Here is a 27,318-nt window from a genome sequence, read left to right on the forward strand (position 1 = left end):
GGCTTGAATTAAGAGATGATATGAGTAAGTATAGAAATTAATTTGGATTTTCATTTGAAGTGGCCAAGCACCACGGCAGCTGTTTTTAAGCTCTCAAAAGAACATCAAGTCAGTTTTTATTTTTATTTTTTGTTGCAAAGTGGGAGAAAACATGTACAGAATTGACAGGACAAACGATACAAATTCTTTGCTTTGACACTTTTCCTTAAGTACATTCTCAACTGTCCCATCAAGACAACAAGTCAGTGTTAAATATTTAGGATCATTGTCAATAATGGCAACTTTGAAGAAAAAGGGCAATTCACTTGTTGCGGTGGTCAACTTTTTAAGACCAGTCCGGCAAGTGGTAGGGGCACCCACTTTAATCTGTGTTATTGGTTATGTCTAGCCCTGGACATAAACATGCCTAGTCAGAGAATATGTCAATTGTCATTGAATATTCAGTTTGTTGTATACTACTCTGCTACTCTCTGTGTAACAATTGTACTGTAGAACCGTGACTTATTAGGCAGGTGACGAGACTCACTATTAAAAGGTAGTTTGTAAATTTGTACCGCTGCCGTAAATTTCTAGCGAAGTTTGATGAATTTACAGCTCTTGCTTTTGTTTTGTTTCTATTCAGAAGTATAAAGAAATGTAGCTATGAGATGCGATAAATAACAGGCTATAGAGTTAACCATGTTTGGTTGAAAATTTGTTAGATCTGCAATTGTTTTTATTAGTGTCCTATATGTATGCTGCATGCAAGAGAAAGCTTGATAGCTAACTATTACAGAGAGGATGGAAATGTTTTCAGTGGTCTCATCGACTAAACACAATGCGGGTTACGACAAAGAAACTATTGTGGGCAAGTTTGTCAATCTATTTTCCATTCTTTCTTTACTTCTTTCTTCTAAGGAAGTGGAAACAAGTGGCTGGCCACCCTAATGAAGGCCTTGCTTCTACGGCGAACCAAGGATCAAATGAACAGCCAAGGTAAACCCTTGGTAAGTATTTCTCTTTTAATACTGTTATAGCCCCCTCATTAACTTTGTGCATCTACATCTCTACCAATTTCATGTTAAATGATCTTTAAGGGCAAGGTGGGCTTTGTTTTATCACTATACTTGGCTATTCTATCATAAATCATTCAAACAAACTTAAACAAATTACATAAGACAGCCAAATTTGTATGGTTGCCTGTTGATGAAAAGAGCCCTTTAAATTCATTTTGATGAATTTTGTGATGTTATTGGTTTCAAAATTTGCTTATAAAATAATGCAGTTTTTTTATTTTTCAATAGCTTGACTATAGCCATGGTCATGGCATTGTTAAATTTTGGAAATTTTCCAAAATTTGCTTATAAAATAATGCAGTTTTTTATTTTCCAATAGCTTGACTGTAGCCAAGGTCATTGCATTGTTAAATTTTGGAAATTTTCCAAAATTTGCTTTTGTATGGGAATAGACATTGATATAAGATAAGTGTCTGAGTAATGAATGGATTAGAATTTAATTATATTCATGAGACACTCACTCATGAATATTCGCATTATTGAAAGCTCTAGGAGAGGATCTTAGACGACTCATTCCCTGGTACGAGTATTAATACTTGTTAGGTTTTTAGGTAAAATTGTTCATTGAACCCAGAGAGATGCTTTCTGTACAGAAACCTAGGTACAAATATAGAGACTTTCATCAAGCAATAAATTTTCAAAAAAATTGCTTCGTTTGCAACTGTTTTACAATTGTCTGCAGCGTGCAATCATTTTTGGGGTGTCACGTGTCAGTACCCTTTCATTTAACAGTTTAAAAAAATAATTATGAATTGATAAAGACCGAAACAAAAAAGGTTTTGTAAGGCTTAAAATTCGTTTTGACTTGTAGTTAAGTAAATAAATGTCTAGCAATGGAATAGCAGTGTTGAAAATATTGACAAATTTGAAAAACCCTTGTTCTTCTTGAAAAGTTAGTCACTGAGATTGCATATGCAACAAGTTTTTCTTACTTACCCCCCCTACCCCAACCCTACCCCTACCCCCTATATATTACAGCTGATATGTGAAATAATTCAATGCTGTATATTTTTTTCTCCCATCATGCAGGTCAATCTACCAGATAAAAACATCAAAACACACCAAATCAAGCTCTCTAGCCAAGAACAGAAGGTCTATGATAAACTCTTTCACATTTCCAGGTAATCCATTCTCCTTTTTCTTTTTTTAGCTCTTTTATTTATTATGACCAAAAAATGTTATAATATGCAGTATCTAGATTTGTAATATTTTCTTCAGTCACTTTGAGGCAAAAAAAATAAACCTTCGTCATGATAATCTCTACTAAATCTGCGTTATCTTAACTGAAGTATAAACTCAGCATGTGTTTCAGAACTTTTTCCAAATTGGTTCACATTTTGTTACGCACACACATTTGCAAATTTGTATGCATTGGCAACATTGAAATTTGTGCACATCTAAACTGATGGAAATGATAACACCATGTTACATATATGTAAACGCACCCTTACCAAAAACCAAAATTACTTCCCAGGATGATGGATGACTGCCAATTTTTGTGCCCCTGCTCCCAAAACTTTGTGTCCTATGTACTTAGACAAAATGCTTCAATCTTTTAATTTGATTTAATACGAGCTATACATAGTGTTCACTTGGATGTTCCTGTTAAGTAAACAGTTTAGTCCAGTACAGAATATGTTTGTGTCCCTCAAATTTTCACTGCAATACTTTCTCTTTTAATTTGAACACCACCTTCAAAGGGGCTACCTAGTTGCATTGTTCCTGATACAACATTTGTGAACTCCAGTAGCAAATTGAATATTAAATATAATTCTTTTTTCTTTTCTTCAGAGGAAAAGTACAGGACTACATAAATTACCAGGAAGACAAACGAGATGGATACGTACTGGAATCATCAAGCGGTCGGTCATCCAATGCATTCGCAACTCACGGACAGGCGACTGCCGTCGAAAAGACCCACGCAGGTGGCCCGGGTGGAGCTGCAGAGGAAACAACAGCTGCCCCCAGCGGTAAAATGAGTGGCACCCAGGTGTTGACCATGCTCCTACGATTACGGCAGTGTTGCACACACCTGAGTCTGTTGCAGGAGGTCAGTTTTGTGGGGGTTCTGGGGATATGTTGTATGTTAGTAATGTTGGTGTACGGAGAGAGGCAGTGGGGGGGGGGCATATGGCACTTTGTGTTCAAGCCAAACCACAAGGTAACCTCAAAACATTCGGACACAACGAATCCTCTTTGCATTCCGGTCCATTAACAGTATTTGCATGTTTTGTACTACCAAAAAAAAATCTCAGGAGTTTTCAATCGCAAGGCACTTTTTTACCCCCAAATATGGTACATTAAAATATCAACAAGCACTTTCTAATTACAAAACATTGGAATGTGAGTACTTTTTCCCCCAAAAAGCAAGGGGTACTTGTTATCTAAAAATGGGCACTTTTTAGGTTATTCACAAACTTCCGGTACCTTCTGTCATATCACTGTAGCAATGCAATAGCCTAACCATTGGTAAATCAACTTGTGTTCCTTCAGTATGAATCCATTCAAGTTTTTATTTCACAAAATTCACTACAAATGTAACAAGTTCATAATTTTCCCTCTCTTTAACCTTATATTTAGGAAGCTGCTAAAGTTTAGAGGGCTGAGAGTAAAATGATGCATTTTTTTACGAGTGTTGTCATCTATGAGACTATTATTGTTATACTAAATATTCACACATAGCTAGTCTAGATGGAATGTCATTTCACCATGTAACTCTGGTTTCTTCCTGAAGATTGCCAAAATTGGGAACAGGTTGAAAACACAAAGGGGAGAAAGTGCCATCCTCAATTTGAACAAACCTTTAGCTGTTTTGACCAAATTTTGCTCGCTTTGTAACAATTTTGAAGTTGTAAGTTCCGTTTTCATATTGGAAGCAAATATTTCAAACAAAATTTAGTTTGCAATTTGCTTTGAAAACCATTCTACTGCAGTTTACCAAAACCTGCCACACCGCAACTTTTACAAACTCCTTTCCCCATATCTTTGCTCGAAACATAAAATAAGGTACGGATGTTTGGAAGCAGTGCAGAGTTTTTGCATGTTTAACGTTTACTATTTTGGGGGCTGGAACATAACGGATTGACTTTGACAATTCTGTACAACGAATGACAGAAGTTTTGCAAAATAATGAACTCAAAATTTGAAGAAGTTTCTGTATAGACATGTTACCATAGTGTTAATTTTGTTGCGGTATAAATTACAAAATTTTCCGACCAAACCATAGAAGATTTATCCCATGAATTTTCGCATAATGCAAGACTCACAGAGAGTAATACACTAATATTGTTTGCCATGCTAGATTCCGCATCAGCGAGTAACTTCGAAAAAACTACCACGTCATCGGAAAGAAAGGATTCTAACCCTGAAACCTTTGATAAATAGCTTTGTTTCTCTGTTTCTGCAGATACCGGAGGACGAGGAACTCAAGGAAGACGGTATAGAGCTGTCTCTGATTGGACAGATGAAGGATCTTGGACTGTCTGATGGGAAACTGGATGACGAGGCAGCAGATGGGAGCAAAGAAGAGATTGGTAGTCAACAGAATACTAGCTCAAAGGTAATTAAAAATTAAATACTCGGTGTGACATTTAAATGCAGAAATGTAGGGAAAATAACACTTCTTATGCTTGGGCGACTCAAAGAAGCTTGGTATCGAGTACCCGAATCTTGTGAAGCAGTTTTGGAGGTTCTGACTTTTGCCTCTTACAGAATATTATGGTTTCCTGTTTACAAACAAACTGCCATACAGCTTTGCACCCGTATCGCGATCTGTGATGCGATACCGAATAAATTATTCACCGTAAATCAATTAATGTAGTAACATTATACAATATAGTTTTGTATATTTCATGAACTGTTTCTTGTGAATCACAAAAAGAAAGAAAAATGTTCTTCATGTTGAAAAATAATGTCAACACTTTCTTTGTGTCATGAATATGTCTGAAGTGATATCAGAATCCGATTTTAGTTCATTTTCCAAGAATAACAGGAATTTTTTACAACGTAATAAGTGAAAATAGTAAACAAAAAAAGTTCAAATGACACATGCAAGGATATTAATATAATCTTGGTTAACTTTTGCAGGGTTGTTAATATTTCCTTACTTCTAGCATATCCTTATTTTATTCAATTAGCGATATCTCTGAAGTTTCATTGGAATTGTTCATTACAATATATCCTATTGTCATAGATTCTTTGTCGAGAGCAGTCAACATAAAGAAGGACAGAGAGAGTATATATGAGTTTTCAATGTGCAATATAATTATAAACAACACCAAAATTAATAACCGTTAGAAGCATCTTGATACATATTCTCTTAAGTTTTAAGTCTATTTCGTATCTACTGCATATGGTTTCAATCAGCCCCGTCTTCACTCGGTCTCAATATATTTCTCCTTTTTGGTCTTAGTATAGCTTCTGTTTCGGTGAAGGTTCTTTCAACGTGTTCAATTCATGGCGAATAGGTACCAAAAATGTTCTTGCTTATCTTTCTAGCATGTCTCTATATGAGCGTCGGCCTTCGGCCTTAGTTTCATGTTTTCTCTGTTTCTCGTTCAGCTTGTATATTCTTTCCCCTTGCCTCTTTTGCCATCTATAAAGGTACCAAAACCAACCAATTTAATGTGTAAAGTATGAGTCACTGTTATCTCAATGACAGTGTATATACTCATTTTTTCTTGTGAACTAACATTTTGCCTAAATTTTGCATAATTAAAAAAGAGCAACGTATGGTTTTGCCTGTGTTCGGTTCAAGCCAGATATGGAAGGAAAGAGTACGTATGTGGCTATGCGGTACTACTACTTATACCCCTCATGCCGAACTAAGGGTGCACAATACCATGGCTAAATAAGTAGCATCCAATTAAGTCAACACGCAAAGCAATCAATAAAACACCTGATGGGGGTTATCAGAACCATGTTGTGACACCTATCAACAATACACAAAGAAACCAGGAATTGAATGGTTATCACCTCAGGCTTAAAGTGATGTTATTCATTTTATTTTCAAATACATACTTGAACTTGAATCCATATCATTCCTAACAGCCAACAATAACCTTTGTCAACAGACACAGGCTTTGTTTTGTATGAAACAACAAACTCTGCGGTGTAAACTACAACCATTTAGAGCCACTCGACGAAAAACTGTGGCAGTGTAATTGAGAATGTTTTCTGTACATATATATCATTAGTGACCCTTGACATTGTACAATGTTTACAATACAGGACTGGTGTTCGTTGCCTTGTCTATAAACAAACCTTCATTCATACTTAGTAAAGATTCCTAAATCCTATTGGTCCATTCAGGTCAGCTGACCATGGTTAATCCTGTGAGTAACGCACGGTAAAATTACGGGGCATCACTTTAATAAATCTTTGGTTATATGTAACCAAAAATGTTTTGTTTTATGATTTTCCCCCACACAAATGGTAGTGTATGAATGAACGGGGTTAATCAACGGTCTAGCGTGCGTTACTCACATGATTAATGCACTCCGGGTGTTAATGCTATTGCTGGATGCACTCGGGCTCCGCCCTCGTGCATCGCTTGCATTATCCCCCGATCGTGCATTAATCCTGTGAGTAACGCAAGCTAGACCGTTGATTAACCCCTTATTTAAATCTGCTCAAAAATTATTTTAATACCAAATAGAGCTAATTCCTGTGGAACAAAAGTACCTCATCATAACAATGAAATTGTAGGAAACACTGTCAAAACTGAAAAAGTTGATTTAGGCTGTCTGATAGGCATCACTTTAAGTATTCTTATAACGGAATGCATAATACCGCTTTAACAAAGTGAAGTGCGGTGAATGGCGGTGACTTCTGTTATGGAACAACTATTCCTGTTTGCCGCTGGTTTACACAACAAGTTTATAGTAGGCAGTAGTTTATTGTACCATTGTCAGGTTTTGTAAAGCCCTAACGAGTTCCTGCTTGTAACTATTCTAAAAATAAGACAAGGAAAAACACTTTTTACAGACAATCCTCTCTATAAAGGGAAGCTATAAAGTTTTGCTAATAGTTGTGAGACCCTGCTCAGCTGCTTGTGAAATAAATTTGATAATATATAGATATATGTTATGTTAGAAAATTGCATACAACAGTCATATTTAGCCTTTGTCCCCGAGATGGTACTGTTAGTCGATGAGTAATAAACTCCCTACACCAAATTCTTTTTCCAAAAGAGAGCTACTCTGTTTTTTTCTTTTTTTTTCTTAAGGATTTTTATATAACGTATAATCTAGATAACTTAATTAAAACTTTAAACACTTAACATGTGTCGCACCAACTGAACTATTCCAGTCCAGGGATATATATGCATTCTAGTATGTCTACTGAAGTTCACATTTAAAATTTCAGATCATTTCTTTTATTAGCAAGAAGGAAATGTAATCTTTTGAATCGAATAGTATTACATAATCAGCATTTTGAATGATTTTTTGAATAATCGTGACAAAAGAAAGAAAATCTCAGCCCAGTTGTGACTATTTTGCTAATGCTAATACCACTCTATACTGTTCTCCCATATCATGCTTTAAAGCACTACTACTGACAGTACAAACCGTTGCTAATTTTTATCTAATAACAAAACATATTCGTACTTGCTCGTATCGTCAGTACAAGTGCTTTGAAGCAAGACATTTAGGTGCAGTGTAGAGGAACTTGTCCCAACTGGGTGATACCCAATGATATTGAATACATTCTACAATTTACTGCCCTATTGGCTGGACATTACCAATATCAGCATCTTGTTGGTCAGTAATTGCTGCAAACTGAGGTATACTGCGCCGTACACTGTTTGACACAGCAAAGTCCTCCTCCTCCTCCTTTGATGTAATTTCCTCTTCAGAGCTTGGTCTTCTCATTTGGTTTGACCTTGTCTGTTTGTCATCAGGGCTGCTCTTGTAGTCTGCACTAACATGTCCAGAATCTTTCTCCTCATCAGATATAGTGGCCGTGCTTCCTCTAACAGAGGAGGTGTATCCCATGTTATCTTTATCCTCCTTCTCAACGGTTCCGGCCGCCACGCTTCCTCCAAAAGAGGAGGTGGATAGCTTGTTATCTTCATCCTCTACTTCCCCGACGCTGCCATCACTGCTGCCTCTGCTGGCGCTCTTTGTTGTTTCATCCTCTCGTCGACATTTCTTACACATCACCACGGAAATCACTAACACAACCAACACAACTAACATGCTACAGCATGCTGCCAGAATAATGATGAATAAGTCTGTATTATCTGGTATTACCATTGTTGGACCAGCATTGAAGCTTCTCTGGGTCTCTTCTACGTTTGTATAGACTTTGACCGTCGTTGTCTGTTCTTCATCTCTTGGATCACAGATAGTCCATGTTCTCATGGACAAACCTTCACTGTTATTGACCGTGCACACAGCCAACGTAAGGATGGCGCAAGACTGACTGGTATTCCACATGATACTGTTTTCCTGAAAGGTCACAGTGTAGTTTGAGTCGCCTTGAACCGACCAACGTAACTCCGGCGGTGGGTTACCAGTGGACTGACATGTCAGGTTACCTTGGTCAGATGGTCCTTCCACAAGTTCTACGATTGGATCGTCAGGAGGGTAGAGGACGTTGAATGTTAAATCGCACGTGGCCTGATAGTCTTGAAAGGCTTCACTTGTTGAAGTACATGTGAAGGTTACATCGAGGTCGTTTCTAGTGATGTTAAACGGGTAGCTTATCTCTGTGCGGCCCTCGTCGTTGATCTGAAACATTACATCTCCGCCATTATTAATACTTTCCCCATCTGACCGAGTCCATGCTAATATGACTATAGGGTTACCCTTGCTACTATCACATAAAGTAGTTGTGAGCTCACCTTCAACGATAGTTCCACCACCTTGGCATGTTGGTTCATTACCTCCTGGTAGGTACTGCACATCTAGCCTTGCACTAGATGACCGCACAAGGATGCTTCCTGTCCCATTCACAAGAGCACAGTAATACGAACGGCTGTCGATGATCTGGGCGCTGTTCAGCGTTAAAGTGAATCTATTTTCAGTGTTCATAATTTGAACATTATTATTTCCTGATGATATTTGGATGTCCTGGCCAAAGAACCAGTCAATGGTCTGTCCAGTAGCTAGATCATCAGTCTCGCAAGAGAAACTGGCCTCTGCACCACGCATAACGGTTAACGGCATCGGATGTTCTACAAACATTTGTGCCTGTGAAGTTGTAGTCAAACACCAGAGACATATCCTTACTACGAGAACAAACCTTTTCAGTAATGCCATAATAACGATTGGTCGATTCAAAACCTCGACAAGCCTGTGTTTCTTATTTCGAGAGAGAATTTGGACAGTAACTAGATTGACGCTGGATTGTAGCTGGTCTGGTGTTTATAGATTGGAGCTCAGAGTATATATCTATATATATCTTTCTGAATAGATATGACAAAGGTGTGAGATACTTCCTGCTAACAGTTTGCTTCCAGTATTGTAAGCTTTTGTAAATCGCTCAGTATATTGTCCACAGGTTTTCAGCAAAAGAAATGACTTTGGATGGCATTGAAAACTGATCAGTGTAAATTCAATAGTATAGACATGATATGCATGATTGGTTTCAGTGATAGATTATGACAATGCTATCATTTACTTCCTCCTTCATGTAAAAAGTAAAATCTTTTGGCTGTGCATATTTGTCTTAGAAGTTGATTAGGATAGAATGACGTCATGCGACATATACTGAAACCACTCATCAAGTGGTGGCGCTTTCTGTGTACGAAAAGAAAGAACCGACGCGAAATACAAACACTACTTGTTTGACTAAACTAAAGGGATAAAGTTGACATAAATTACTTGAAATGGGGATATCGCTTGACGCATTTGGGTGCAAAATCGTCGAAAATGTCGCAGTGGACTGTAGTTACACTTTGTAATTCTTAGGAAGCGATAATAGAAGCAATTACATAGGAATCTTAAATAATTTACTAGTGTCGTCTGCTTATCTGTTGTATTGTTATTCATGGGACACGGGAAATAGTAAGTCTAGACCCCTTTACCGGCTACGGTTGTCCTTAATTAGGATGCGATATGACAAAATCCTAATAACAAAAATTATCACAACCTCATTTTACTTAAAACTGTATCCCTAACAATAGATCCACATGCCAGAATAACATGAGATGACTGTTATATCCTGGGCTTAGTGAATTCATTTCTAACAAGACTTGCTTATTGATTACTATTTTACTCCACATAAATCTGTACGTGTCAGTAGCATAATTTAATTGTCCCAATGCAATTCAGAATTCCTCGACTTGGGTCTGGAGAAAAGAAAAACAGAAAATCTCAAAATTATCAAGTAGAACAACTTGATTAATCTCATCATGACACAAACTGTGGGTCACTCCTTCCAAGAAATAATTTGTTTCCAGAGTTACTTCACTTGCTGAACACCATCTGCACAGATCTTACCTGGTAATTAAGATTGTGGAGAAATTTTCAACCTATCATTGTTCCATTATGGAAAGCTCTTTACCATTAGGGGATCATTTTCCAACACATAAGAGTCCAAGTTTTAATTTGCAATGAGCTTGATGTTGGTCTACCTGAATACTTACTGTACTAGGCCTACCGTATCTAGCTAGTACTGTAGTCTCGGTTGTGGGATTTAGGAACTAGGCCTATATAAACAATGTCAATGGTATTGCTGCGTTACGACTAACGTTACTGCATTGTAACTTCGATTTGTCGTTCCACTTGCTCGAGTCATTACAGGGGAAAGAATGGTTTTCAAAGTTGGTTCTTAAAGTCAGAAGTAAAGTACTCACCACTCTGGTTGTCATAGCATGTCTCTCTTGTGAAAAGTACAAATACTCTTTTGAAAAAATGGCTAAAATGAAATTCAATTTCAGAGTAGAATACACACTGAATGTATGGAGACGTACAGATGATCTGGGTTTTTGCCGTACACAGAAAGCGCCTTCATTAATTTTCAAGGCTTCACTGCTAAAACACACTGTGTCAGTGTTCTATCCATATCAATTTCTATGGTATTTGTCTTTCTATTGCTCCATATTGCTTTGACTTTCTTCATTTTCTTTGGGGGAGGTTTTGTTCATTATTTCTTTTTCTTATTCCAGTTCTGTAGTATTATTATCAGACAGGCTTATTATTTCAATGAAGGTTTCTTGACGATATAGCAGACTACATTGTTGCTAGGCAACAATTGTTTATTCAAAAGGTCACTGAAAACAAACAAAATAACATTTCCCAGACTTTTAAAATTAGATAATTATTATCCAGAAGGTTTGGCTCCTATTTAAGCAATGCATTAAAACAAAACAAATATGCAAGTTAGTAGAGAGAGTCTTTGGTGGCTAGGTATCATGTGGTATGGGATTTTACAGTTTTTGGTACAAATGTCGATTGTTTTAGAACTTTGAGAAATATGAGGTTTAAAGAGGATCCCGGATCCTTTCCTATCCCCTCCACTTAACCCACTCTCCCCCATTTCACCCCTCCTGTCCTGTCACTTCCCTAATTGATCTGTTTTCTCTTCTTAATGCTTATATATGCTAATATCCCAAGGAGGTAAACTTGGACCAATCTCATATTTTGTGAGTAGGAGGACCACATTTAGGAGCAACAGCCTATAGTTTTTTAGGGAGATCAAAGGTCATTTGGGGTCATGGGGGGTCAAATTGAGTAAACCTTGTAAACACGATATCTCAAAAGAAAAGAGTGGATCAATCTTGCATTTTGTGTGAAGGAGTACCACATGAGTTTCAAGATCCCTACGGTTGTTGGTGGAGGTCCAAGTCCATTTGGGGTCACTAGAGGTCAAATTGTGAAAACCTTGTAAACATGATAACTCAAGAAGGAAAGGTTGGATGAATCTCATATTTAGTATGTAGTTGGTACATTTTCAGTACAAGATTTTATTGAGGTCAAAGGTCACTTGAAGTCACCTGACGCCAAATTGTGGAAACCTTGTTTTATAAGCTACAGTATCATCCACAGACCAGCCTATCAGATAACATGTGCGTTACGCCTCATACGATTAGGAGGCTATTGGCAATTGGAAATGAGCTTATGGGCATCTCTAGAATCTAACACTGAAAACACCCCATTGGCTTAATCGTGCCGCTCGGAAACCTTATTTTGCGTGCAGAAAGGTGTACTTTGTAGTACATCGGTTCTATTGCATGTTTTCCGTCATATTGATTTCAGGTCCGATGTACAGTAGTTCCGTTGTTACCAGGCAACGTTTATGAAACTAAACAGTTCATCTAGTTAGATTTTTTACTAAGACCAATCTCAATGCGAAATACAGTAATTGTGTAAAACGGTCTTACTTTGGCAGTGAGTTCACAAGCTTTTGTCTGGATCGGCTTGTTGATCTCAATTTGTGTAGTCTCTTCCAACAGTTTCAGCTTAGCAAGGCCTTAAAAGTAACGTTCAACTTTCGTCACGTTTATGATTATGGGACAACTTGAACAAACCTTGCTAGGTCTGTGAGCAATTTTATGTTGTCTAGGCCAGCAACAGTTGGGTAGAATAGGGTTCGATAACACAACAACCTGAAAAAGAATACCAGTCAGAATACCAATACACTTAAGATGGCAAAACATCTCCTTAATTATTTCTTAAGGCATTTTCCTACTGGCTATCAGTCATAATTTGAAAAGTATAGAAAAGTTTAAGGAGTTTTGAGACAAGTTTGCTGTTGTGGCTGCTAGGATTTTTGGAAGATAGATGCTGTTACAACCTCAGATTTTCATTGTTTCAAGTTTAAATTTTATACTGCAAAGAAACATGACTTTCCAATGCGCAATTACGTAGCACCATGTAGTCTGCCTAACTGCCTAACCTTTGTTCATAGAAAGTATTGTTGCAGATCTTTACTTTAGAGACTTGAAGAACAATCATAGGCCTACTGGCGAGTGAAATTTGGCGAGTAGATTTTTAGCCACGGTTGCCAAATAGCGAGTACTTTTAAAAATATTTGTCAAGGCCTGAAAACATTCAAAACATGATTTCTCATGGTAGAAATCATGGATACTTTTCATACATGGTATATGGATTTGCCATATTGGGTACAAGAATCCTATTGCATGTGAGGTCAAATCTCATATAGGTCACCAGGAGGTCAAACTCTGAAAAAACTTTTACATGATATCTAATGATGGAAATTGTGGATACCTCTAATACTTGGTGTGTGGATTCATAATATTGAGATTTGAGAACAATACCCCTATTGTTTTTGGTGGAGGTGTGTATAGCCATGTACAGTAGACTGACCTGTGTTTATCATGCCATAGTGGTATTGTATATAATAGCTACAGTAGTTCTGGTTATACTAACAAGCAGAAGTCTAGTGCATTGAAGTCATCGAAACCTCAATGCATTTTGCATTCTGGTTAACTTCATACATCTCTGTCCTTAGCCATAAAGTGTACACATGATATCATGTACTGTATGTATGGCAATACATCAACACAGCACAACTATGTTTAAAATGATGACTCCATTAATTTTTAGTTAATACTACAGAGGGTCCAGTGACACCCCTAGGCTATGTAATGAATGAGGATTACATTAATGTTTAATAAACACTACAGAGGGTCCAGTGATACCCCTAGGCTATGTAATGAATGATGATGACATTAATGTTTAGTTAACACTACAGAGGGTCCAGTGATACCCCTAGGCTATGTAATGAATAATGATTACATTAATGTCTAGTTACCACTACAGAGGGTCCAGTGATACCCCTAGGCTATGTAATGAATGATGACTCCATTAATGTTTAGTTAACTCTACAGAGCGTCCAGTGATACCCTAGGCTATGTAATGAATGATGATGACATTAATGTTTAGTTAATACTACAGAGGGTCCAGTGATACCCCTAGGCTATGTAATGAATGATGGATGACTCCATTAATGTTTAGTGAACACTACAGAGGGTCCAGTGATACCCCTAGGCTATGTAATGAATGAGAAGTCCAATAATGTTTAGTGAACACTACAGAGGGTCCAGTGACACCCCTAGGCTATGTAATGAATAGTTTTCGAGTAAGCGTGTTCAGAATCTTTCTCCTCATGGGATATACTGGCCATGCTTCCTCTAACAGAGGAGGTGTATCCCACCTTATCGTAATCCTCATCCTCAATGGATCTGGCCGCCACGCTTCCTCCAACAGAGGAGGTGTATCCCTCATTATCTTCATCCTCTACTCCACCAACCCTGCGATCCCGGCTGCTGCCTCTGCTGGCGCTCTTTGTAGTTACATCCTCTTGTCGACATTTATTCCACATCGCCACGGAAATGACTAACACAACCAATACCAACACCAACATGCTACAGCATACTGCCAGAATAATGATGATTGTTGTGAAGTATGTATTATCTGGTATTACCATTGTTGGACGAGTATTGAAGCTTCTCTGGGTCTCTTCTACCTTTGTATAGACTTTGACCGTCGTTGTCTGTTCTTCATCTCTTGGATCACAGATAGTCCATGTTCTCATGGACAAACCTTCACTGTTATTGACCGTGCACACAGCCAACGTTAAGATGTTGCAAGACTGACTGGTATTCCACATGATACTGTTTTCCTGAAAGGTCACAGTGTAGTTTGAGTCGCCTTGAACCGACCAACGTAACTCCGGCGGTGGGTTACCAGTGGACTGACATGTCAGGTTACCTTGGTCAGATGGTCCTTCCACAAGTTCTACGATTGGATCGTCAGGAGGGTAGAGGACGTTGAATGTTAAATCGCACGTGGCCTGATAGTCTTGAAAGGCTTCACTTGTTGAAGTACATGTGAAGGTTACATCGAGGTCGTTTCTAGTGATGTTAAACGGGTAGCTTATCTCTGTGCGGCCCTCGTCGTTGATCTGAAACATTACATCTCCGCCATTATTAATACTTTCCCCATCTGACCTAGTCCATGCTAATATGACTATAGGGTTACCCTTGCTACTATCACATAAAATAGTTGTGAGCTCACCTTCAACGATAGTTCCACCACCTTTGCACGTTGGTTCATTACCTCCCGGTAGGTACTGCACATCTAGCCTCGCACTAAGTGACCGCTCAAGGATGATTCCTGCCCCATTCACAACAGCACAGTAATACACACGGCTGTCAATGATCTGGGCGCTGTTCAGCGTTAAAGTGAATTTGTTTTCAGTGTTCATAATTTGAACATTAATATTTCCTGATGATATCTGGATGTCCTGGCCAAAGAACCAGTCAATCGTCTGTCCAGTAGCTAGATCATCAGTCTCGCAAGAGAAACTGGCCTCTGCACCACGCATAACGGTTAACGGCATGGGATGTTGTACAAACATTTGTGCCTGTGAAGTTGCAGTCAAACACCAGAGACATATCCTTACTACGAGAAGAAACCTTTTCAGTAATGCCATAATAACGATTGGTCGATTCAAAAGCTCGACAAGCCTGTGTTTCTTATTTCGAGAGAGAATTTCGACAGTAACTAGATTGATGCTGGATTGTAGCTGTTCTGGTGTTTATTGGTTGGAGCTCAGAGTATATATATATCTATATATATCTTTCTGAATAGAAATGACAAAGGTGGTAGGTACATCCTGCTAACAGTTTGCTTTTAGTATTGTAAGCTTTTTGTAAATCGCTCAGTATATTGTCCACAGATTTTCAGCAAAAGAAATGACTTTGGATGGCATTGAAAACTGATCAGTGTAAATTCAATAGTATAGACATGATATGCATGATTGGTTTCAGTGATAGATTCTTACAGTGCTATCAATTACTTCCTCCTTCATGTAAAAAGTCAAATCTTTTGGCTGTGTGTATTTGTCTTAGAAGTTGATTAGGATAGAATGACGTCATGCGACATATACTGAAACCACTCATCAAGTGGTGGCGCTTTCTGTGTACGGCAAGAAAGAACCGGCGCGAAATACAAACACTACTTGTTTGACTAAACTAAAGTGATAAAGTTGACATAAATTTCTCGAAATGGGGATATCGCTTGATGCATTTGGGTACAAAATCGTCGAAAATGTCGCAGTGGACTGTAGTTACACTTTGTAATTCTTAGGAAGCGATAGTAGAAGCAATTACATAGGAATCTTAAATAATTTACTAGTGTCGTCTGCTTATCTGTTGTATTGTTATTCATGGGACACGGGAAATAGTAAGTCTAGACCCCTTTACCGGCTACGGTTGTCCTTAATTAGGATGCGATATGACAAAATCCTAATAACAAAAATTATCACAACCTCATTTTACTTAAAACTGTATCCCTAACAATAGATCCACATGCCAGAATAACATGGGATGACTGTTATATCCTGGGCTTAGTGAATTCATTTCTAACAAGACTTGCTTATTGATTACTATTTTACTCCACATAAATCTGCACGTGTCAGTAGCATAATTTAATTGTCCCAATGCAATTCAGAATTCCTCGACTTGGGTCTGGAGAAAAGAAAAACAGAAAATCTCAAAATTATCAAGTAGAACAACTTGATTAATCTCATCATGACACAAACTGTGGGTCACTCCTTCCAAGAAATAATTTGTTTCCAGAGTTACTTCACTTGCTGAACACCATCTGCAAAGATATCACCTGGTAATTAAGATTGTGGAGAAATTTTCAACCTATCATTGTTCCATTATGGAAAGCTCTTTACCATTAGGGGATCATTTTCCAACACATAAGCCACTGTCCAAGTTTTAAGTTGCAATGAGCTTGATGTTGGTCTACCTGAATACTTACTGTACTAGGCCTACCGTATCTAGCTAGTACTGTAGTCTCGGTTGTGGGATTTAGGAACTAGGCTTATAACAATGTCAATGGTATTGCTGCGTTACGACTAACGTTACTGCATTGTAACTTCGATTTGTCGCTCCACTTGCTCGGGTCATTACAGGGGAAAGAATGGTTTTCAAAGTTGGTTCTTAAAGTCAGAAGTAAAGTACTCACCACTCTGGTCGTCATAGCATGTCTCTCTTGTGAAAAGTACAAATACTCTTTCGAAAAAACGGCTAAAATGAAATTCAGTTTCAGAGTAGAATACACACTGAATGTATGGAGACGTACAGATGATCTGGGTTTTTGCCGTACACAGAAAGCGCCTTCATTAATTTTCAAGGCTTCACTGCTAAAACACACTGTGTCAGTGTTCTATCCATATCAATTTCTATGGTATTTGTCTTTCTATTGCTCCATATTGCTTTGACTTTCTTCATTTTCTTTGGGGGAGGTTTTGTTCATCATTTCTTTTTCTTATTCCAATGCTGTAGTATTATTATCAGACAGGCTTATTATTTCAATGAAGGTTTCTTGACGATATAGCAGACTACATTGTTGCTAGGCAACAATTGTTTTTTCAAAAGGTCACTGAAAACAAACAAAATAACATTTCCCAGACTTTTAAAATTAGATAATTATTATCCAGAAGGTTTGGCTCCTATTTAAGCAATGCATTAAAACAAAACAAATATGCAAGTTAGTAGAGAGAGTCTTTGGTGGCTAGGTATCATGTGGTATGGGACTTTACAGTTTTTGGTACAAATGTCGATTGTTTTAGAACTTTGAGAAATATGAGGTTTAAAGAGGATCCCGGATCCTTTCCCATCCCCTCCACTTAACCCACTCCCCCCCCATTTCACCCCTCCTGTCCTGTCACTTCCCTAATTGATCTGTTTTCTCTTCTTAATGCTTTTAGTTCCCTTTTTGGTTTCGATGATAATCGTACCCAATAGCATTCATGCAGAGGGAGAGTGCGTGTACGTGTGTGTGAGGCCTCACTTGTAAACACGATATCTCAATAAGGGAAGCTTGGACCAATCTAATACATGGTGTATATGAGTACCACATTGAGTAGAAAACCTTATTATTTTGTGGAGAGGTCAAAGGTCATTTGGGTCATCAGGGGCCAAATAGTGAAAACCTTGTACACACAATATCCCAAGGAGGTAAACTTGGACCAATCTCATATTTTGTGAGTAGGAGGACCACATTTAGGAGCAACAGCCTATAGTTTTTTTAGGGAGATCAAAGGTCATTTGGGGTCATCGGGGGTCAAATTGAGTAAACCTTGTAAACACGATATCTCAAAAGAAAAGAGTGGATCAATCTTGCATTTTGTGTGAAGGAGTACCACATGAGTTTCAAGATCCCTACGGTTGTTGGTGGAGGTCCAAGTCCATTTGGGGTCACTAGAGGTCAAATTGTGAAAACCTTGTGAACATGATAACTCACTCAAGAAGGAAAGGTTGGATGAATCTCATATTTAGTATGTAGTTGGTACATGTTCAGTACAAGATTTTATTGAGGTCAAAGGTCACTTGAAGTCACCTGACGCCAAATTGTGGAAACCTTGTTTTATAAGCTACAGTATCATCCACAGACCAGCCTATCAGATAACATGTGCGTTACGCCTCATACGATTAGGAGGCTATTGGCAATTGGAAATGAGCTTATGGGCATCTCTAGAATCTAACACTGAAAACACCCCATTGGCTTAATCGTGCCGCTCGGAAACCTTATTTTTCGCGCAGAAAGGTGTACTTTGTAGTACATCGGTTCTATTGCACGTTTTCCGTCATATTGATTTCAGGTCCGATGTACAGTAGTTCCGTTGTTACCAGGCAGCGTTTATGAAACTTAACAGTTCGTCTAGTAAGATTTTTTACTAAGACCAATCTCAATGCGAAATACAGTAATTGTGTAAAACGGTCTTAGTTTGGCAGTGAGTTCACAAGCTTTTGTCTGGACCGACTTGTTGGTCTCAATTTGTGTAGTCTCTTCCAACAGTTTCAGCTTAGCAAGGCCTTAAAAGTAACATTCAACTTTCGTCAGGTTTATGATTATGGGACAACTTGGACAAACCTGGCTAGGTCTGTGAGCAATTTTATGTTGTCTAGGCCAGCAATGGTTGGGTAGAATAGGGTTCGATAACACAACCTGAAAAAGAATACCAGTCAGAATACCAATACACTTAAGATGGCAAAACATCTCCTTAATTATTTCTTAAGGCATTTTCCTACTGGCTATCAGTCATAATTTGCAAAGTATAGAAAAATTTAAGGAGTTTTGAGACAAGTTTGCTGTTGTTGCTGCTAGGATTTTTGGAAGATAGATGCTGTTACAACCTCAGATTTTCATTGTTTCAAGTTTAAATTTTATACTGCAAAGAAACATGACTTTCCAATGCGCAATTACGTAGCACCATGTAGTCTGCCTAACTGCCTAACCTTTGTTCATAGAAAGTATTGTTGCAGATCTTTACTTTAGAGACTTGAAGAACAATCATAGGCCTACTGGCGAGTGAAATTTGGCGAGTAGATTTTTAGCCACGGTTGCCAAAAAGCGATTACTTTTAAAAATATTTGTCAAGGCCTGAAAACATTCAAAACATGATTTCTCATGGTAGAAATCATGGATACTTTTCATACATGGTATATGGATTTGCCATATTGGGTACAAGAATCCTATTGCATGTGAGGTCAAATCTCATATAGGTCACCAGGAGGTCAAACTCTGAAAAACCTTTTACATGATATCTAATGATGGAAATTGTGAATACCTCTAATACTTGGTGTGTGGATTCATAATATTGAGTACAATACCCCTATTGTTCTTGGTGGAGGTGTGTATAGCCATGTACAGTAGACTGACCTGTGTTTATCATGCCATAGTGGTATTGTTATAGCTACAGTAGTTCTGGTTATACTAACAAGCAGAAGTCTAGTGCATTGAAGTCATCGAAACCTCAATGCATTTTGCATTCTGGTTAACTTCATACATCTCTATCCTTAGCCATAAAGTGTACACATGATATCATGTATGTATGGCAATACATCAACACAGCACAACTATGTTTAAAATGATGACTCCATTAATGTTTAGTTAATACTACAGAGGGTCCAGTGACACCCCTAGGCTATGTAATGAATGAGGATTACATTAATGTTTAATAAACACTACAGTGGGTCCAGTGATACCCCTAGGCTATGTAATGAATGATGATGACATTAATGTTTAGTTACCACTACAGAGGGTCCAGTGATACCCCTAGGCTATGTTATGAATCATAACACCATTAATGTTTAGTTAATACTACAGAGGGTCCAGTGACACCCCTAGGCTATGTAATGAATAGTTTTCGAGTAAGCGTGTTCAGAATCTTTCTCTTCATGGGATATACTGGCCATGCTTCCTCTAACAGAGGAGGTGTATCCCACCTTATCGTAATCCTCATCCTCAATGGATCTGGCCGCCACGCTTCCTCCAACAGAGGAGGTGTATCCCTCATTATCTTCATCCTCTACTCCACCAACCCTGCGATCCCGGCTGCTGCCTCTGCTGGCGCTCTTTGTTGTTTCATCCTCTTGTCGACATTTATTCCACATCACCATGGAAATCACTAACACAACCAATACCAACACCAACATGCTACAGCATACTGCCAGAATAATGATGATTGTCAAGTATGTATTATCTGGTATTACCGTTGTTGGACCAGTATTGAAGCTTCTCTGGGTCTCTTCTACGTTTGTATAGACTTTGACCGTTGTTGTCTGTTCTTCATCTCTTGGATCACAGATAGTCCATGTTCTCATGGACAAACCTTCACTGTTATTGACCGTGCACACAGCCAACGTTAAGATGTTGCAAGACTGACTGGTATTCCACATGATACTGTTTTCCTGAATGGTCACAGTGTAGTTTGAGTCGCCTTGAACCGACCAATGTAACTCCGGCGGTGGGTTACCCGTGGACTGACATGTCAGGTTACCTTGGTCAGGTGGTCCTTCTACGGGTTCTACGATTGGATCGTCAGGAGGGTAGAGAACGTTGAATGTTAAATCGCACGTGGCCCGATAGTCTTGGAAGGCTTCACTTGTTGAAGTACATGTGAAGGTTACATCGAGGTCGTTTCTAGTGATGTTAAACGGGTAGCTTATCTCTGTGCGGCCCTCGTCGTTGATCTGAAACATTACATCTCCGTCATGATTAATACTTTCCCCATCTGACCGAGTCCATTCTAATATGACTATAGGGTTACCCTTGATAGTATCACATAAAATAGTTGTGAGCTCACCTTCAACGATAGTTCCACCACCTTGGCATGTTGGTTCATTACCTCCCGGTAGGTACTGCACATCTAGCCTTGCACTAGATGACCGCAAAACGATTCCTGACCCATTCACAAGAGCACAGTAATACGAGCGGCTGTCGATGATCTGGGCGCTGTTCAGCGTTAAAGTGAATCTGTTTTCAGTGTTCATAATTTGAACATTATTATTTCCTGATGATATCTGGATGTCCTGTCCAAAGAACCAGTTAATGGTCTGTCCAGTAGCTAGATCATCAGTCTCGCAAGAGAAACTGGCCTCTGCACCACGCATAACCGTTAACGGCATGGGATGTTCTACAAACATTTGTGCCTGTGAAGTTGCAGTCAAACACCAGAGACAAATCCTTACTAGGGGAAGAAACCTTCTAAGTAATGCCATGATGACGATTGGTCAATTCAAAAGCTTGACAAGCCTGTGCTTCTTATTTCGAGAAAGAATTTCGACAGCAACTAGATTGACGCTGGATTGTAGCTGGTCTGGTGTTTATAGGCTGGAGCTCAGAGTATATATCTATATATATCTTTCTGAATAGAAATGACAAAGGTGTGAGATACTTCTTGCTAACAGTTTACTTCCAGTATTGTAAGCATTTGTAAATCGCTCAGTGTTTTGTCCACAGATTTTCAGCAAAAGAAATGACTTTGGCTGGCATTGAAAACTGATCAGTGTAAATTCAATAGTATAGACATGATATGCATGATTGGTTTCAGTGATAGTTTATGACAATGCTATCAATTACTTCCTTCAGCTAAAAAGTCAAATCTTTTGGCTGTGTGTATTTGTCTCTCTATTACTCCATATTGCTTTGACTTACTTCAGGTTTTGGGGAGAGGTTTTGTTCATAATTTCTTTTTCTTATTCCAATGCTGTAGTATTATTATCAGACAGGCTTATTACAGTATTACAACAAAGTTTTCTTGAGGATATAGCAGACTACATTGTTGCTAGGCAACAATTGTTTTTTCAAAAGGTCAGTGAAAACAAACAAAACAAAAGTTCCCAGACTTTTACAATTAGATTAATATGATCCAGAAGGACTGGCTCCTAGTAAAGCTTTGCAAAACAAATATGCAAGTTAGTAGAGAAAGTCTTTGGTGGCTAGGAATCATGTGGTATGGGATTTTACAGTTTTTGGTACAAATGTCAATTGTTTTAGAAGTTTGAGAAACGTGAGGTTTAAAGAGGATTCCGGATCCTTTCCCATCCCCGCCACTTAACGCCCCTCCAATTAACCCACCGCATTTCACCCCTCCTGTCCTGTCACTTCCCTAATTGCTCTTCTTAATGCTTTTAGTTCCCTTTTTAACTTCATGCATCTTTATCCTTAGCCATTAAGTGTACACATGATATCATGTATGTATGGCAATACATCAATACAGCAATACTATGTGATACTAAATGATGACTCCATTAATGTTTAGTTAACACTACAGAGGGAACAGTGACACCCCTAGGCTATGTAATGAATGATGACTCCATTAATGTTTAGTTAACACCACAGAGGGAACAGTGATACCCCTAGGCTATGTAATGAATGATGACTCCATTAATGTTTATTTAACACTTAAGAGGGTCCAGTGATACCCCAGGCTATGTAATGAATCATAACACCATTAATGTTTAGTTAACACTACAGAGGGTTTAGTGACACCCCTAGGCTATGTAATGAATAGTTTTCGAGTAAGTGTGTTCAGAATCTTTCTCCTCATGGGATATACTGGCCATGCTTCCTCTAACAGAGGAGGTGTATCCCACCTTATCGTAATCCTCATCCTCAATGGATCTGGCCGCCACGCTTCCTCCAACAGAGGAGGTGTATCCCTCATTATCTTCATCCTCTACTCCACCAACCCTGCGATCCCGGCTGCTGCCTCTGCTGGCCCTCTTTGTTGTTACATCCTCTTGTCGACATTTATTCCACATCGCCACGGAAATCACTAACACAACCAATACCAACACCAACATGCTACAGCATACTGCCAGAATAATGATGATTGTCAAGTATGTATTATCTGGTATTACCATTGTTGGACGAGTATTGAAGCTTCTCTGGGTCTCTTCTACGTTTGTATAGACTTTGACCGTCGTTGTCTGTTCTTCATCTCTTGGATCACAGATAGTCCATGTTCTCATGGACAAACCTTCACTGTTATTCACCGTGCACACAGCAAACGTTAGGATGGCGCAAGACTGACTGGTATTCCACATGATACTGTTTTCCTGAATGGTCACAGTGTAGTTTGAGTCGCCTTGAACCGACCAACGTAACTCCGGCGGTGGGTTACCCGTGGACTGACATGTCAGGTTACCTTGGTCAGATGGTCCTTCTACGGGTTCTACGATTGGATCGTCAGGAGGGTAGAGGACGTTGAATGTTAAATCGCACGTGGCCCGATAGTCTTGGAAGGCTTCATTTGTTGAAGTACATGTGAAGGTTACATCGAGGTCGTTTCTAGTGATGTTAAACGGGTAGCTTATCTCTGTCCTGCCCTCGTCGTTGATCTGAAACGTTACATCTGTGTCGTGATTAATAATTTCCCCATCTGACCGAGTCCATTCTAATATGACTATAGGGTTACCCTTGCTACTGTCACATAAAATAGTTGTGAGCTCACCTTCAACGATAGTTCCACCACCTTGGCACGTTGGTTCATTACTTCCCGGTAGGTACTGCACATCTAGCCTTGCACTAAGTGACTGCACAAGGATGCTTCCTGACCCATTCACAACAGCGCAGTAATACGAACGGCTGTCGATGATCTGGGCGCTGTTCAACGTTAAAGTGAATCTGTTTTCAGTGTTCATAATTTGAACATTATTTCCTGATGATATCTGGATGTCCTGGCCAAAGAACCAGTCAATGGTCTGTCCAGTAGCTAGATCATCAGTCTCGCAAGAGAAACTGGCCTCTGCACCACGCATAACCGTTAACGCCATGGGATGTTCTACAAACATTTGTGCCAGTGAAGTTGCAGTCAAACACCAGAGACATATCTGTACTACGAGAAGAAACCTGTTGAGTAATGCCATGATAACGATTGGTCGATTCAAAACCTCGACAAGCCTGTGCTTCTTATTTCGAGAGAGAATTTGGACAGTAACTAGATTGGCGCTGGATTGTAGCTGTTCTGGTGTTTATGGGTTGGAGCTCAGAGTATATATATATCTATATATATCTTTCTGAATAGAAATGACAAAGGTGTGAGATACTTCTTGCTAACAGTTTGCTTCCAGTATTGTAAGCATTTGTAAATCGCTCAGTGTTTTGTCCACAGATTTTCAGCAAAAGAAATGACTTTGGATGGCATTGAAAACTGATCAGTGTAAATTCAATAGTATAGACATGATATGCATGATTGGTTTCAGTGATAGATTCTTACAGTGCTATCAATTACTTCTCCTTCATGTAAAAAGTCAAATCTTTTGGCTGTGTGTATTTGTCTCTCTATTACTCCATATTGCTTTGACTTCTTTCAGGTTTTTGGGGAAGGTTTTGTTCATGATTTCTTTTTCTTATTCCAATGCTGTAGTATTATGATCAGACAGGCTTATTATTACAACAAAGTTTTCTTGAGGATATAGCAGACTACATTGTTGCTAGGCAACAATTGTTTTTTCAAAAGGTCAGTGAAAACAAACAAACAAAAGTTCACAGACTTTTAAAATTAGATTATTATTATCCAGAAGGACTGGCTCCTAGTAAAGGTTTGCAAAACAAATATGCAAGTTAGTAGAGAAAGTCTTTGGTGGCTAGGAATCATGTGGTACGGGATTTTACAGTTTTTGGTACAAATGTCAATTGTTTTAGAAGTTTGAGAGATGTGAGGTTTAAAGAGGATTCCGAATCCTTTCCCATCCCCGCCACTTAACGCCCCTCCAATCAACTCACTGCATTTCACCACTCCTGTCCTGTCACTTCCCTAATTGTTCTTTTTAATGCTTTTAGTTCCCTTTTTAAATTCATACATCTCTATCCTTAGCCATTAAGTGTACACATGATAACATGTACTGTATGTATGGCAATACATCAATACAGCAAGTTAATGCTACAGATGGTCCAGTGACACCCCTAGGCTACAGTAGTTAATGAATCATAACAATATTAATGTTTAGTGAACACTAAAGAGGGTCCAGTGATACCCCTTGGCTATGTAATGAATGATGACTATATCAAGTTTCAAGTTAATTTTCAAGTTTATTTTCTGCTTTCCATATAAATAAACAGTAACAGAATCAATGAGTAATTTACTCACATTATGATGAAATAACAATAAACAAAGTTCAAAATATGCTATAATGGAAGTGGAGGAACCAGAAGAAAGTAGAGACTTTTCGAGTCTGGACCCTTAACAAACAAAAGAAAATTTCAAAACTCACATAAGTACAGAGAGAGTAAAGAGAAAAAACAGAGAAAAAAATAAATAAAGAGGAAGGGAAGATAGGTAAAGCAAATCCATACAAAGAGACAATGTAACAACTCAGAGTGGGTGGTTTGTACTAATATTTATAAGGTATTTTAAAGAAAACTCAAGCATTAAATGCTTGAGTTTTCTTTAAAATGAGTTAACAGTATTTGAATTTTTGATATCTTGATCAAGTGAGTTCCAGAAATGTACACCATTACTTCGTACTTGGTTTTGACTGTGGATAGTTCTAGAATATGGTTGACTTAAAGAGTGTTAAAGAGTGTTAAAGGTATGATATTCTGAGTTACTACAATAGAAATGATTGAAAGCTACTGTGAGCTACCTTTTGAAATTTCATATAAAAAAATCCCAAGTTGATATTGATATAGGTCAAAGAGAGTAAGAATTTTAAGCTCTTTAAAGAGAGGTGCAGTATAACACCTAAAATGTGTATTACAAATATTACGAATGACACGTTTTTGTAGTCTATATAACCTTTCAAGTGTTGTTCTGTGAGTACATCACCACATTAATGTTTAATAAACACTACAGAGGGTCCAGTGATACCCCTAGGCAATGTAATGAAAGATGATTACTAGTGTTGCGCCGATATTACCAATATCGGTTTTGGCCGATATCCGATATTATCATCCCAATATCGGTCCGATACCGATACGATACCGATATTTTTTAACAGACAAAGTAAAGGCAAAATCGTACTTTTTAGTCATGCATACATTCACAAATAACTCTTCAAGTAAACAACAAAATATGGTGTTTTGTTTTCCTTTTGTCCTAAGTTGAAAAGAATCACTTTTTTTCCTGATTTTGAAAAAGAAAATGGTAATTGAAATCCAACCGGAATCTTTTTCACTGCAGCGCTGCACACGATAATAAAATGGACGCAGTAAATGTGAGCCTTAACATCGTAAAGACTTACAAGTAGCTACAGTGTTAACGTATGCTTGCAAAATTGCATCTTAATTAGGTTCGAACTGTCGATCACAATGTAAAAGTTAAAATTTATTGAGTTTATACTCAATGTACAACTTATTCACTTGACCGAATAGAGAAAAAAAACTGAAAATCAGTAGAGAAATGACCAATTGTGTACGGAAAGTAAGGTGGTATGGTACACCTTTCGAATATTACGAAAGATCGAGCAAAACACTTTCGAAAAATTCACGCAAAACTGGCATATCGTACTAAATGCAACTAATGTCATGTAAACAAGGCTCTAGTGCATCCATTTATGAATATACCGTAAGACCAAATCTGTTGATAAGCGGGGGAAAAAGAAAGTATTTTCTAGAATTTCCAAAAATACGGAAAAAATTATATCCTACCATACTTAAGTGTATAGCAAATAGCCTAACCACCTCGGCGGTTACGGATTTCACGTAACTAAAAAGTTCCCTGGCAACGTGCCAAAATATGTTAACAAACAGGTGTACACGGGGGATGAGCTCACAGTTGTGTGGGAAGGTACCTGGGAAAATTCACAGCACATGTACCGTGGTAGTTGCAAGGTATAGGGTTAACATTGCAGTTGTAAAAATGTACGCATAGTGCACGCTATTCATTGTTAGGCAGTCTAGAAACAGGGCTTTTGCTGAACGTTGTTTGTTTCATAACATCGGAGGTTTTGTAAGGTGCACTTTTTAAAGATTGAAACACAGATTAAATCTCGTTTCATTTTATAACATAATATAGCTACTCTAACTTGTCATTTTAAAATTTTCAT

At 38.3% G+C, this 27,318-nt stretch overlaps 2 protein-coding genes across 2 annotated transcripts in view; one reads left to right on the forward strand and one right to left on the reverse strand.

Annotated features, from left to right (window-relative positions):
- LOC139967349 (transcription termination factor 2-like) overlaps positions 1-27,318 on the forward strand; it is a 66,822-nt gene that overhangs the window by 14,027 nt on the left and 25,477 nt on the right. Inside the window, exons 14-17 of the mRNA XM_071971042.1 lie at positions 898-986; positions 2,085-2,176; positions 2,847-3,105; positions 4,462-4,614. Of these exons, the coding sequence (XP_071827143.1) occupies positions 898-986; positions 2,085-2,176; positions 2,847-3,105; positions 4,462-4,614 (593 nt within the window). The remainder of the gene's footprint in view (positions 1-897; positions 987-2,084; positions 2,177-2,846; positions 3,106-4,461; positions 4,615-27,318) is intronic.
- Positions 14,032-19,636, reverse strand: LOC139967352 (basal cell adhesion molecule-like). The gene has a single exon (XM_071971047.1). It carries the CDS (start codon positions 15,459-15,461, stop codon positions 14,079-14,081), a length of 1,383 nt encoding a protein of 460 aa, XP_071827148.1. The 5' UTR covers positions 15,462-19,636; the 3' UTR covers positions 14,032-14,078.

The sequence above is a fragment of the Apostichopus japonicus genome, chromosome 5 (genome assembly GCF_037975245.1).
Source record: "Apostichopus japonicus isolate 1M-3 chromosome 5, ASM3797524v1, whole genome shotgun sequence".
Taxonomy (NCBI): domain Eukaryota; kingdom Metazoa; phylum Echinodermata; class Holothuroidea; order Aspidochirotida; family Stichopodidae; genus Apostichopus; species Apostichopus japonicus.

Bases quoted from the DNA above. Each gene is read 5' to 3' on its own strand.
- LOC139967352 (XM_071971047.1), bottom strand. From the start codon at position 15,461: ATGGCATTACTGAAAAGGTTTCTTCTCGTAGTAAGGATATGTCTCTGG.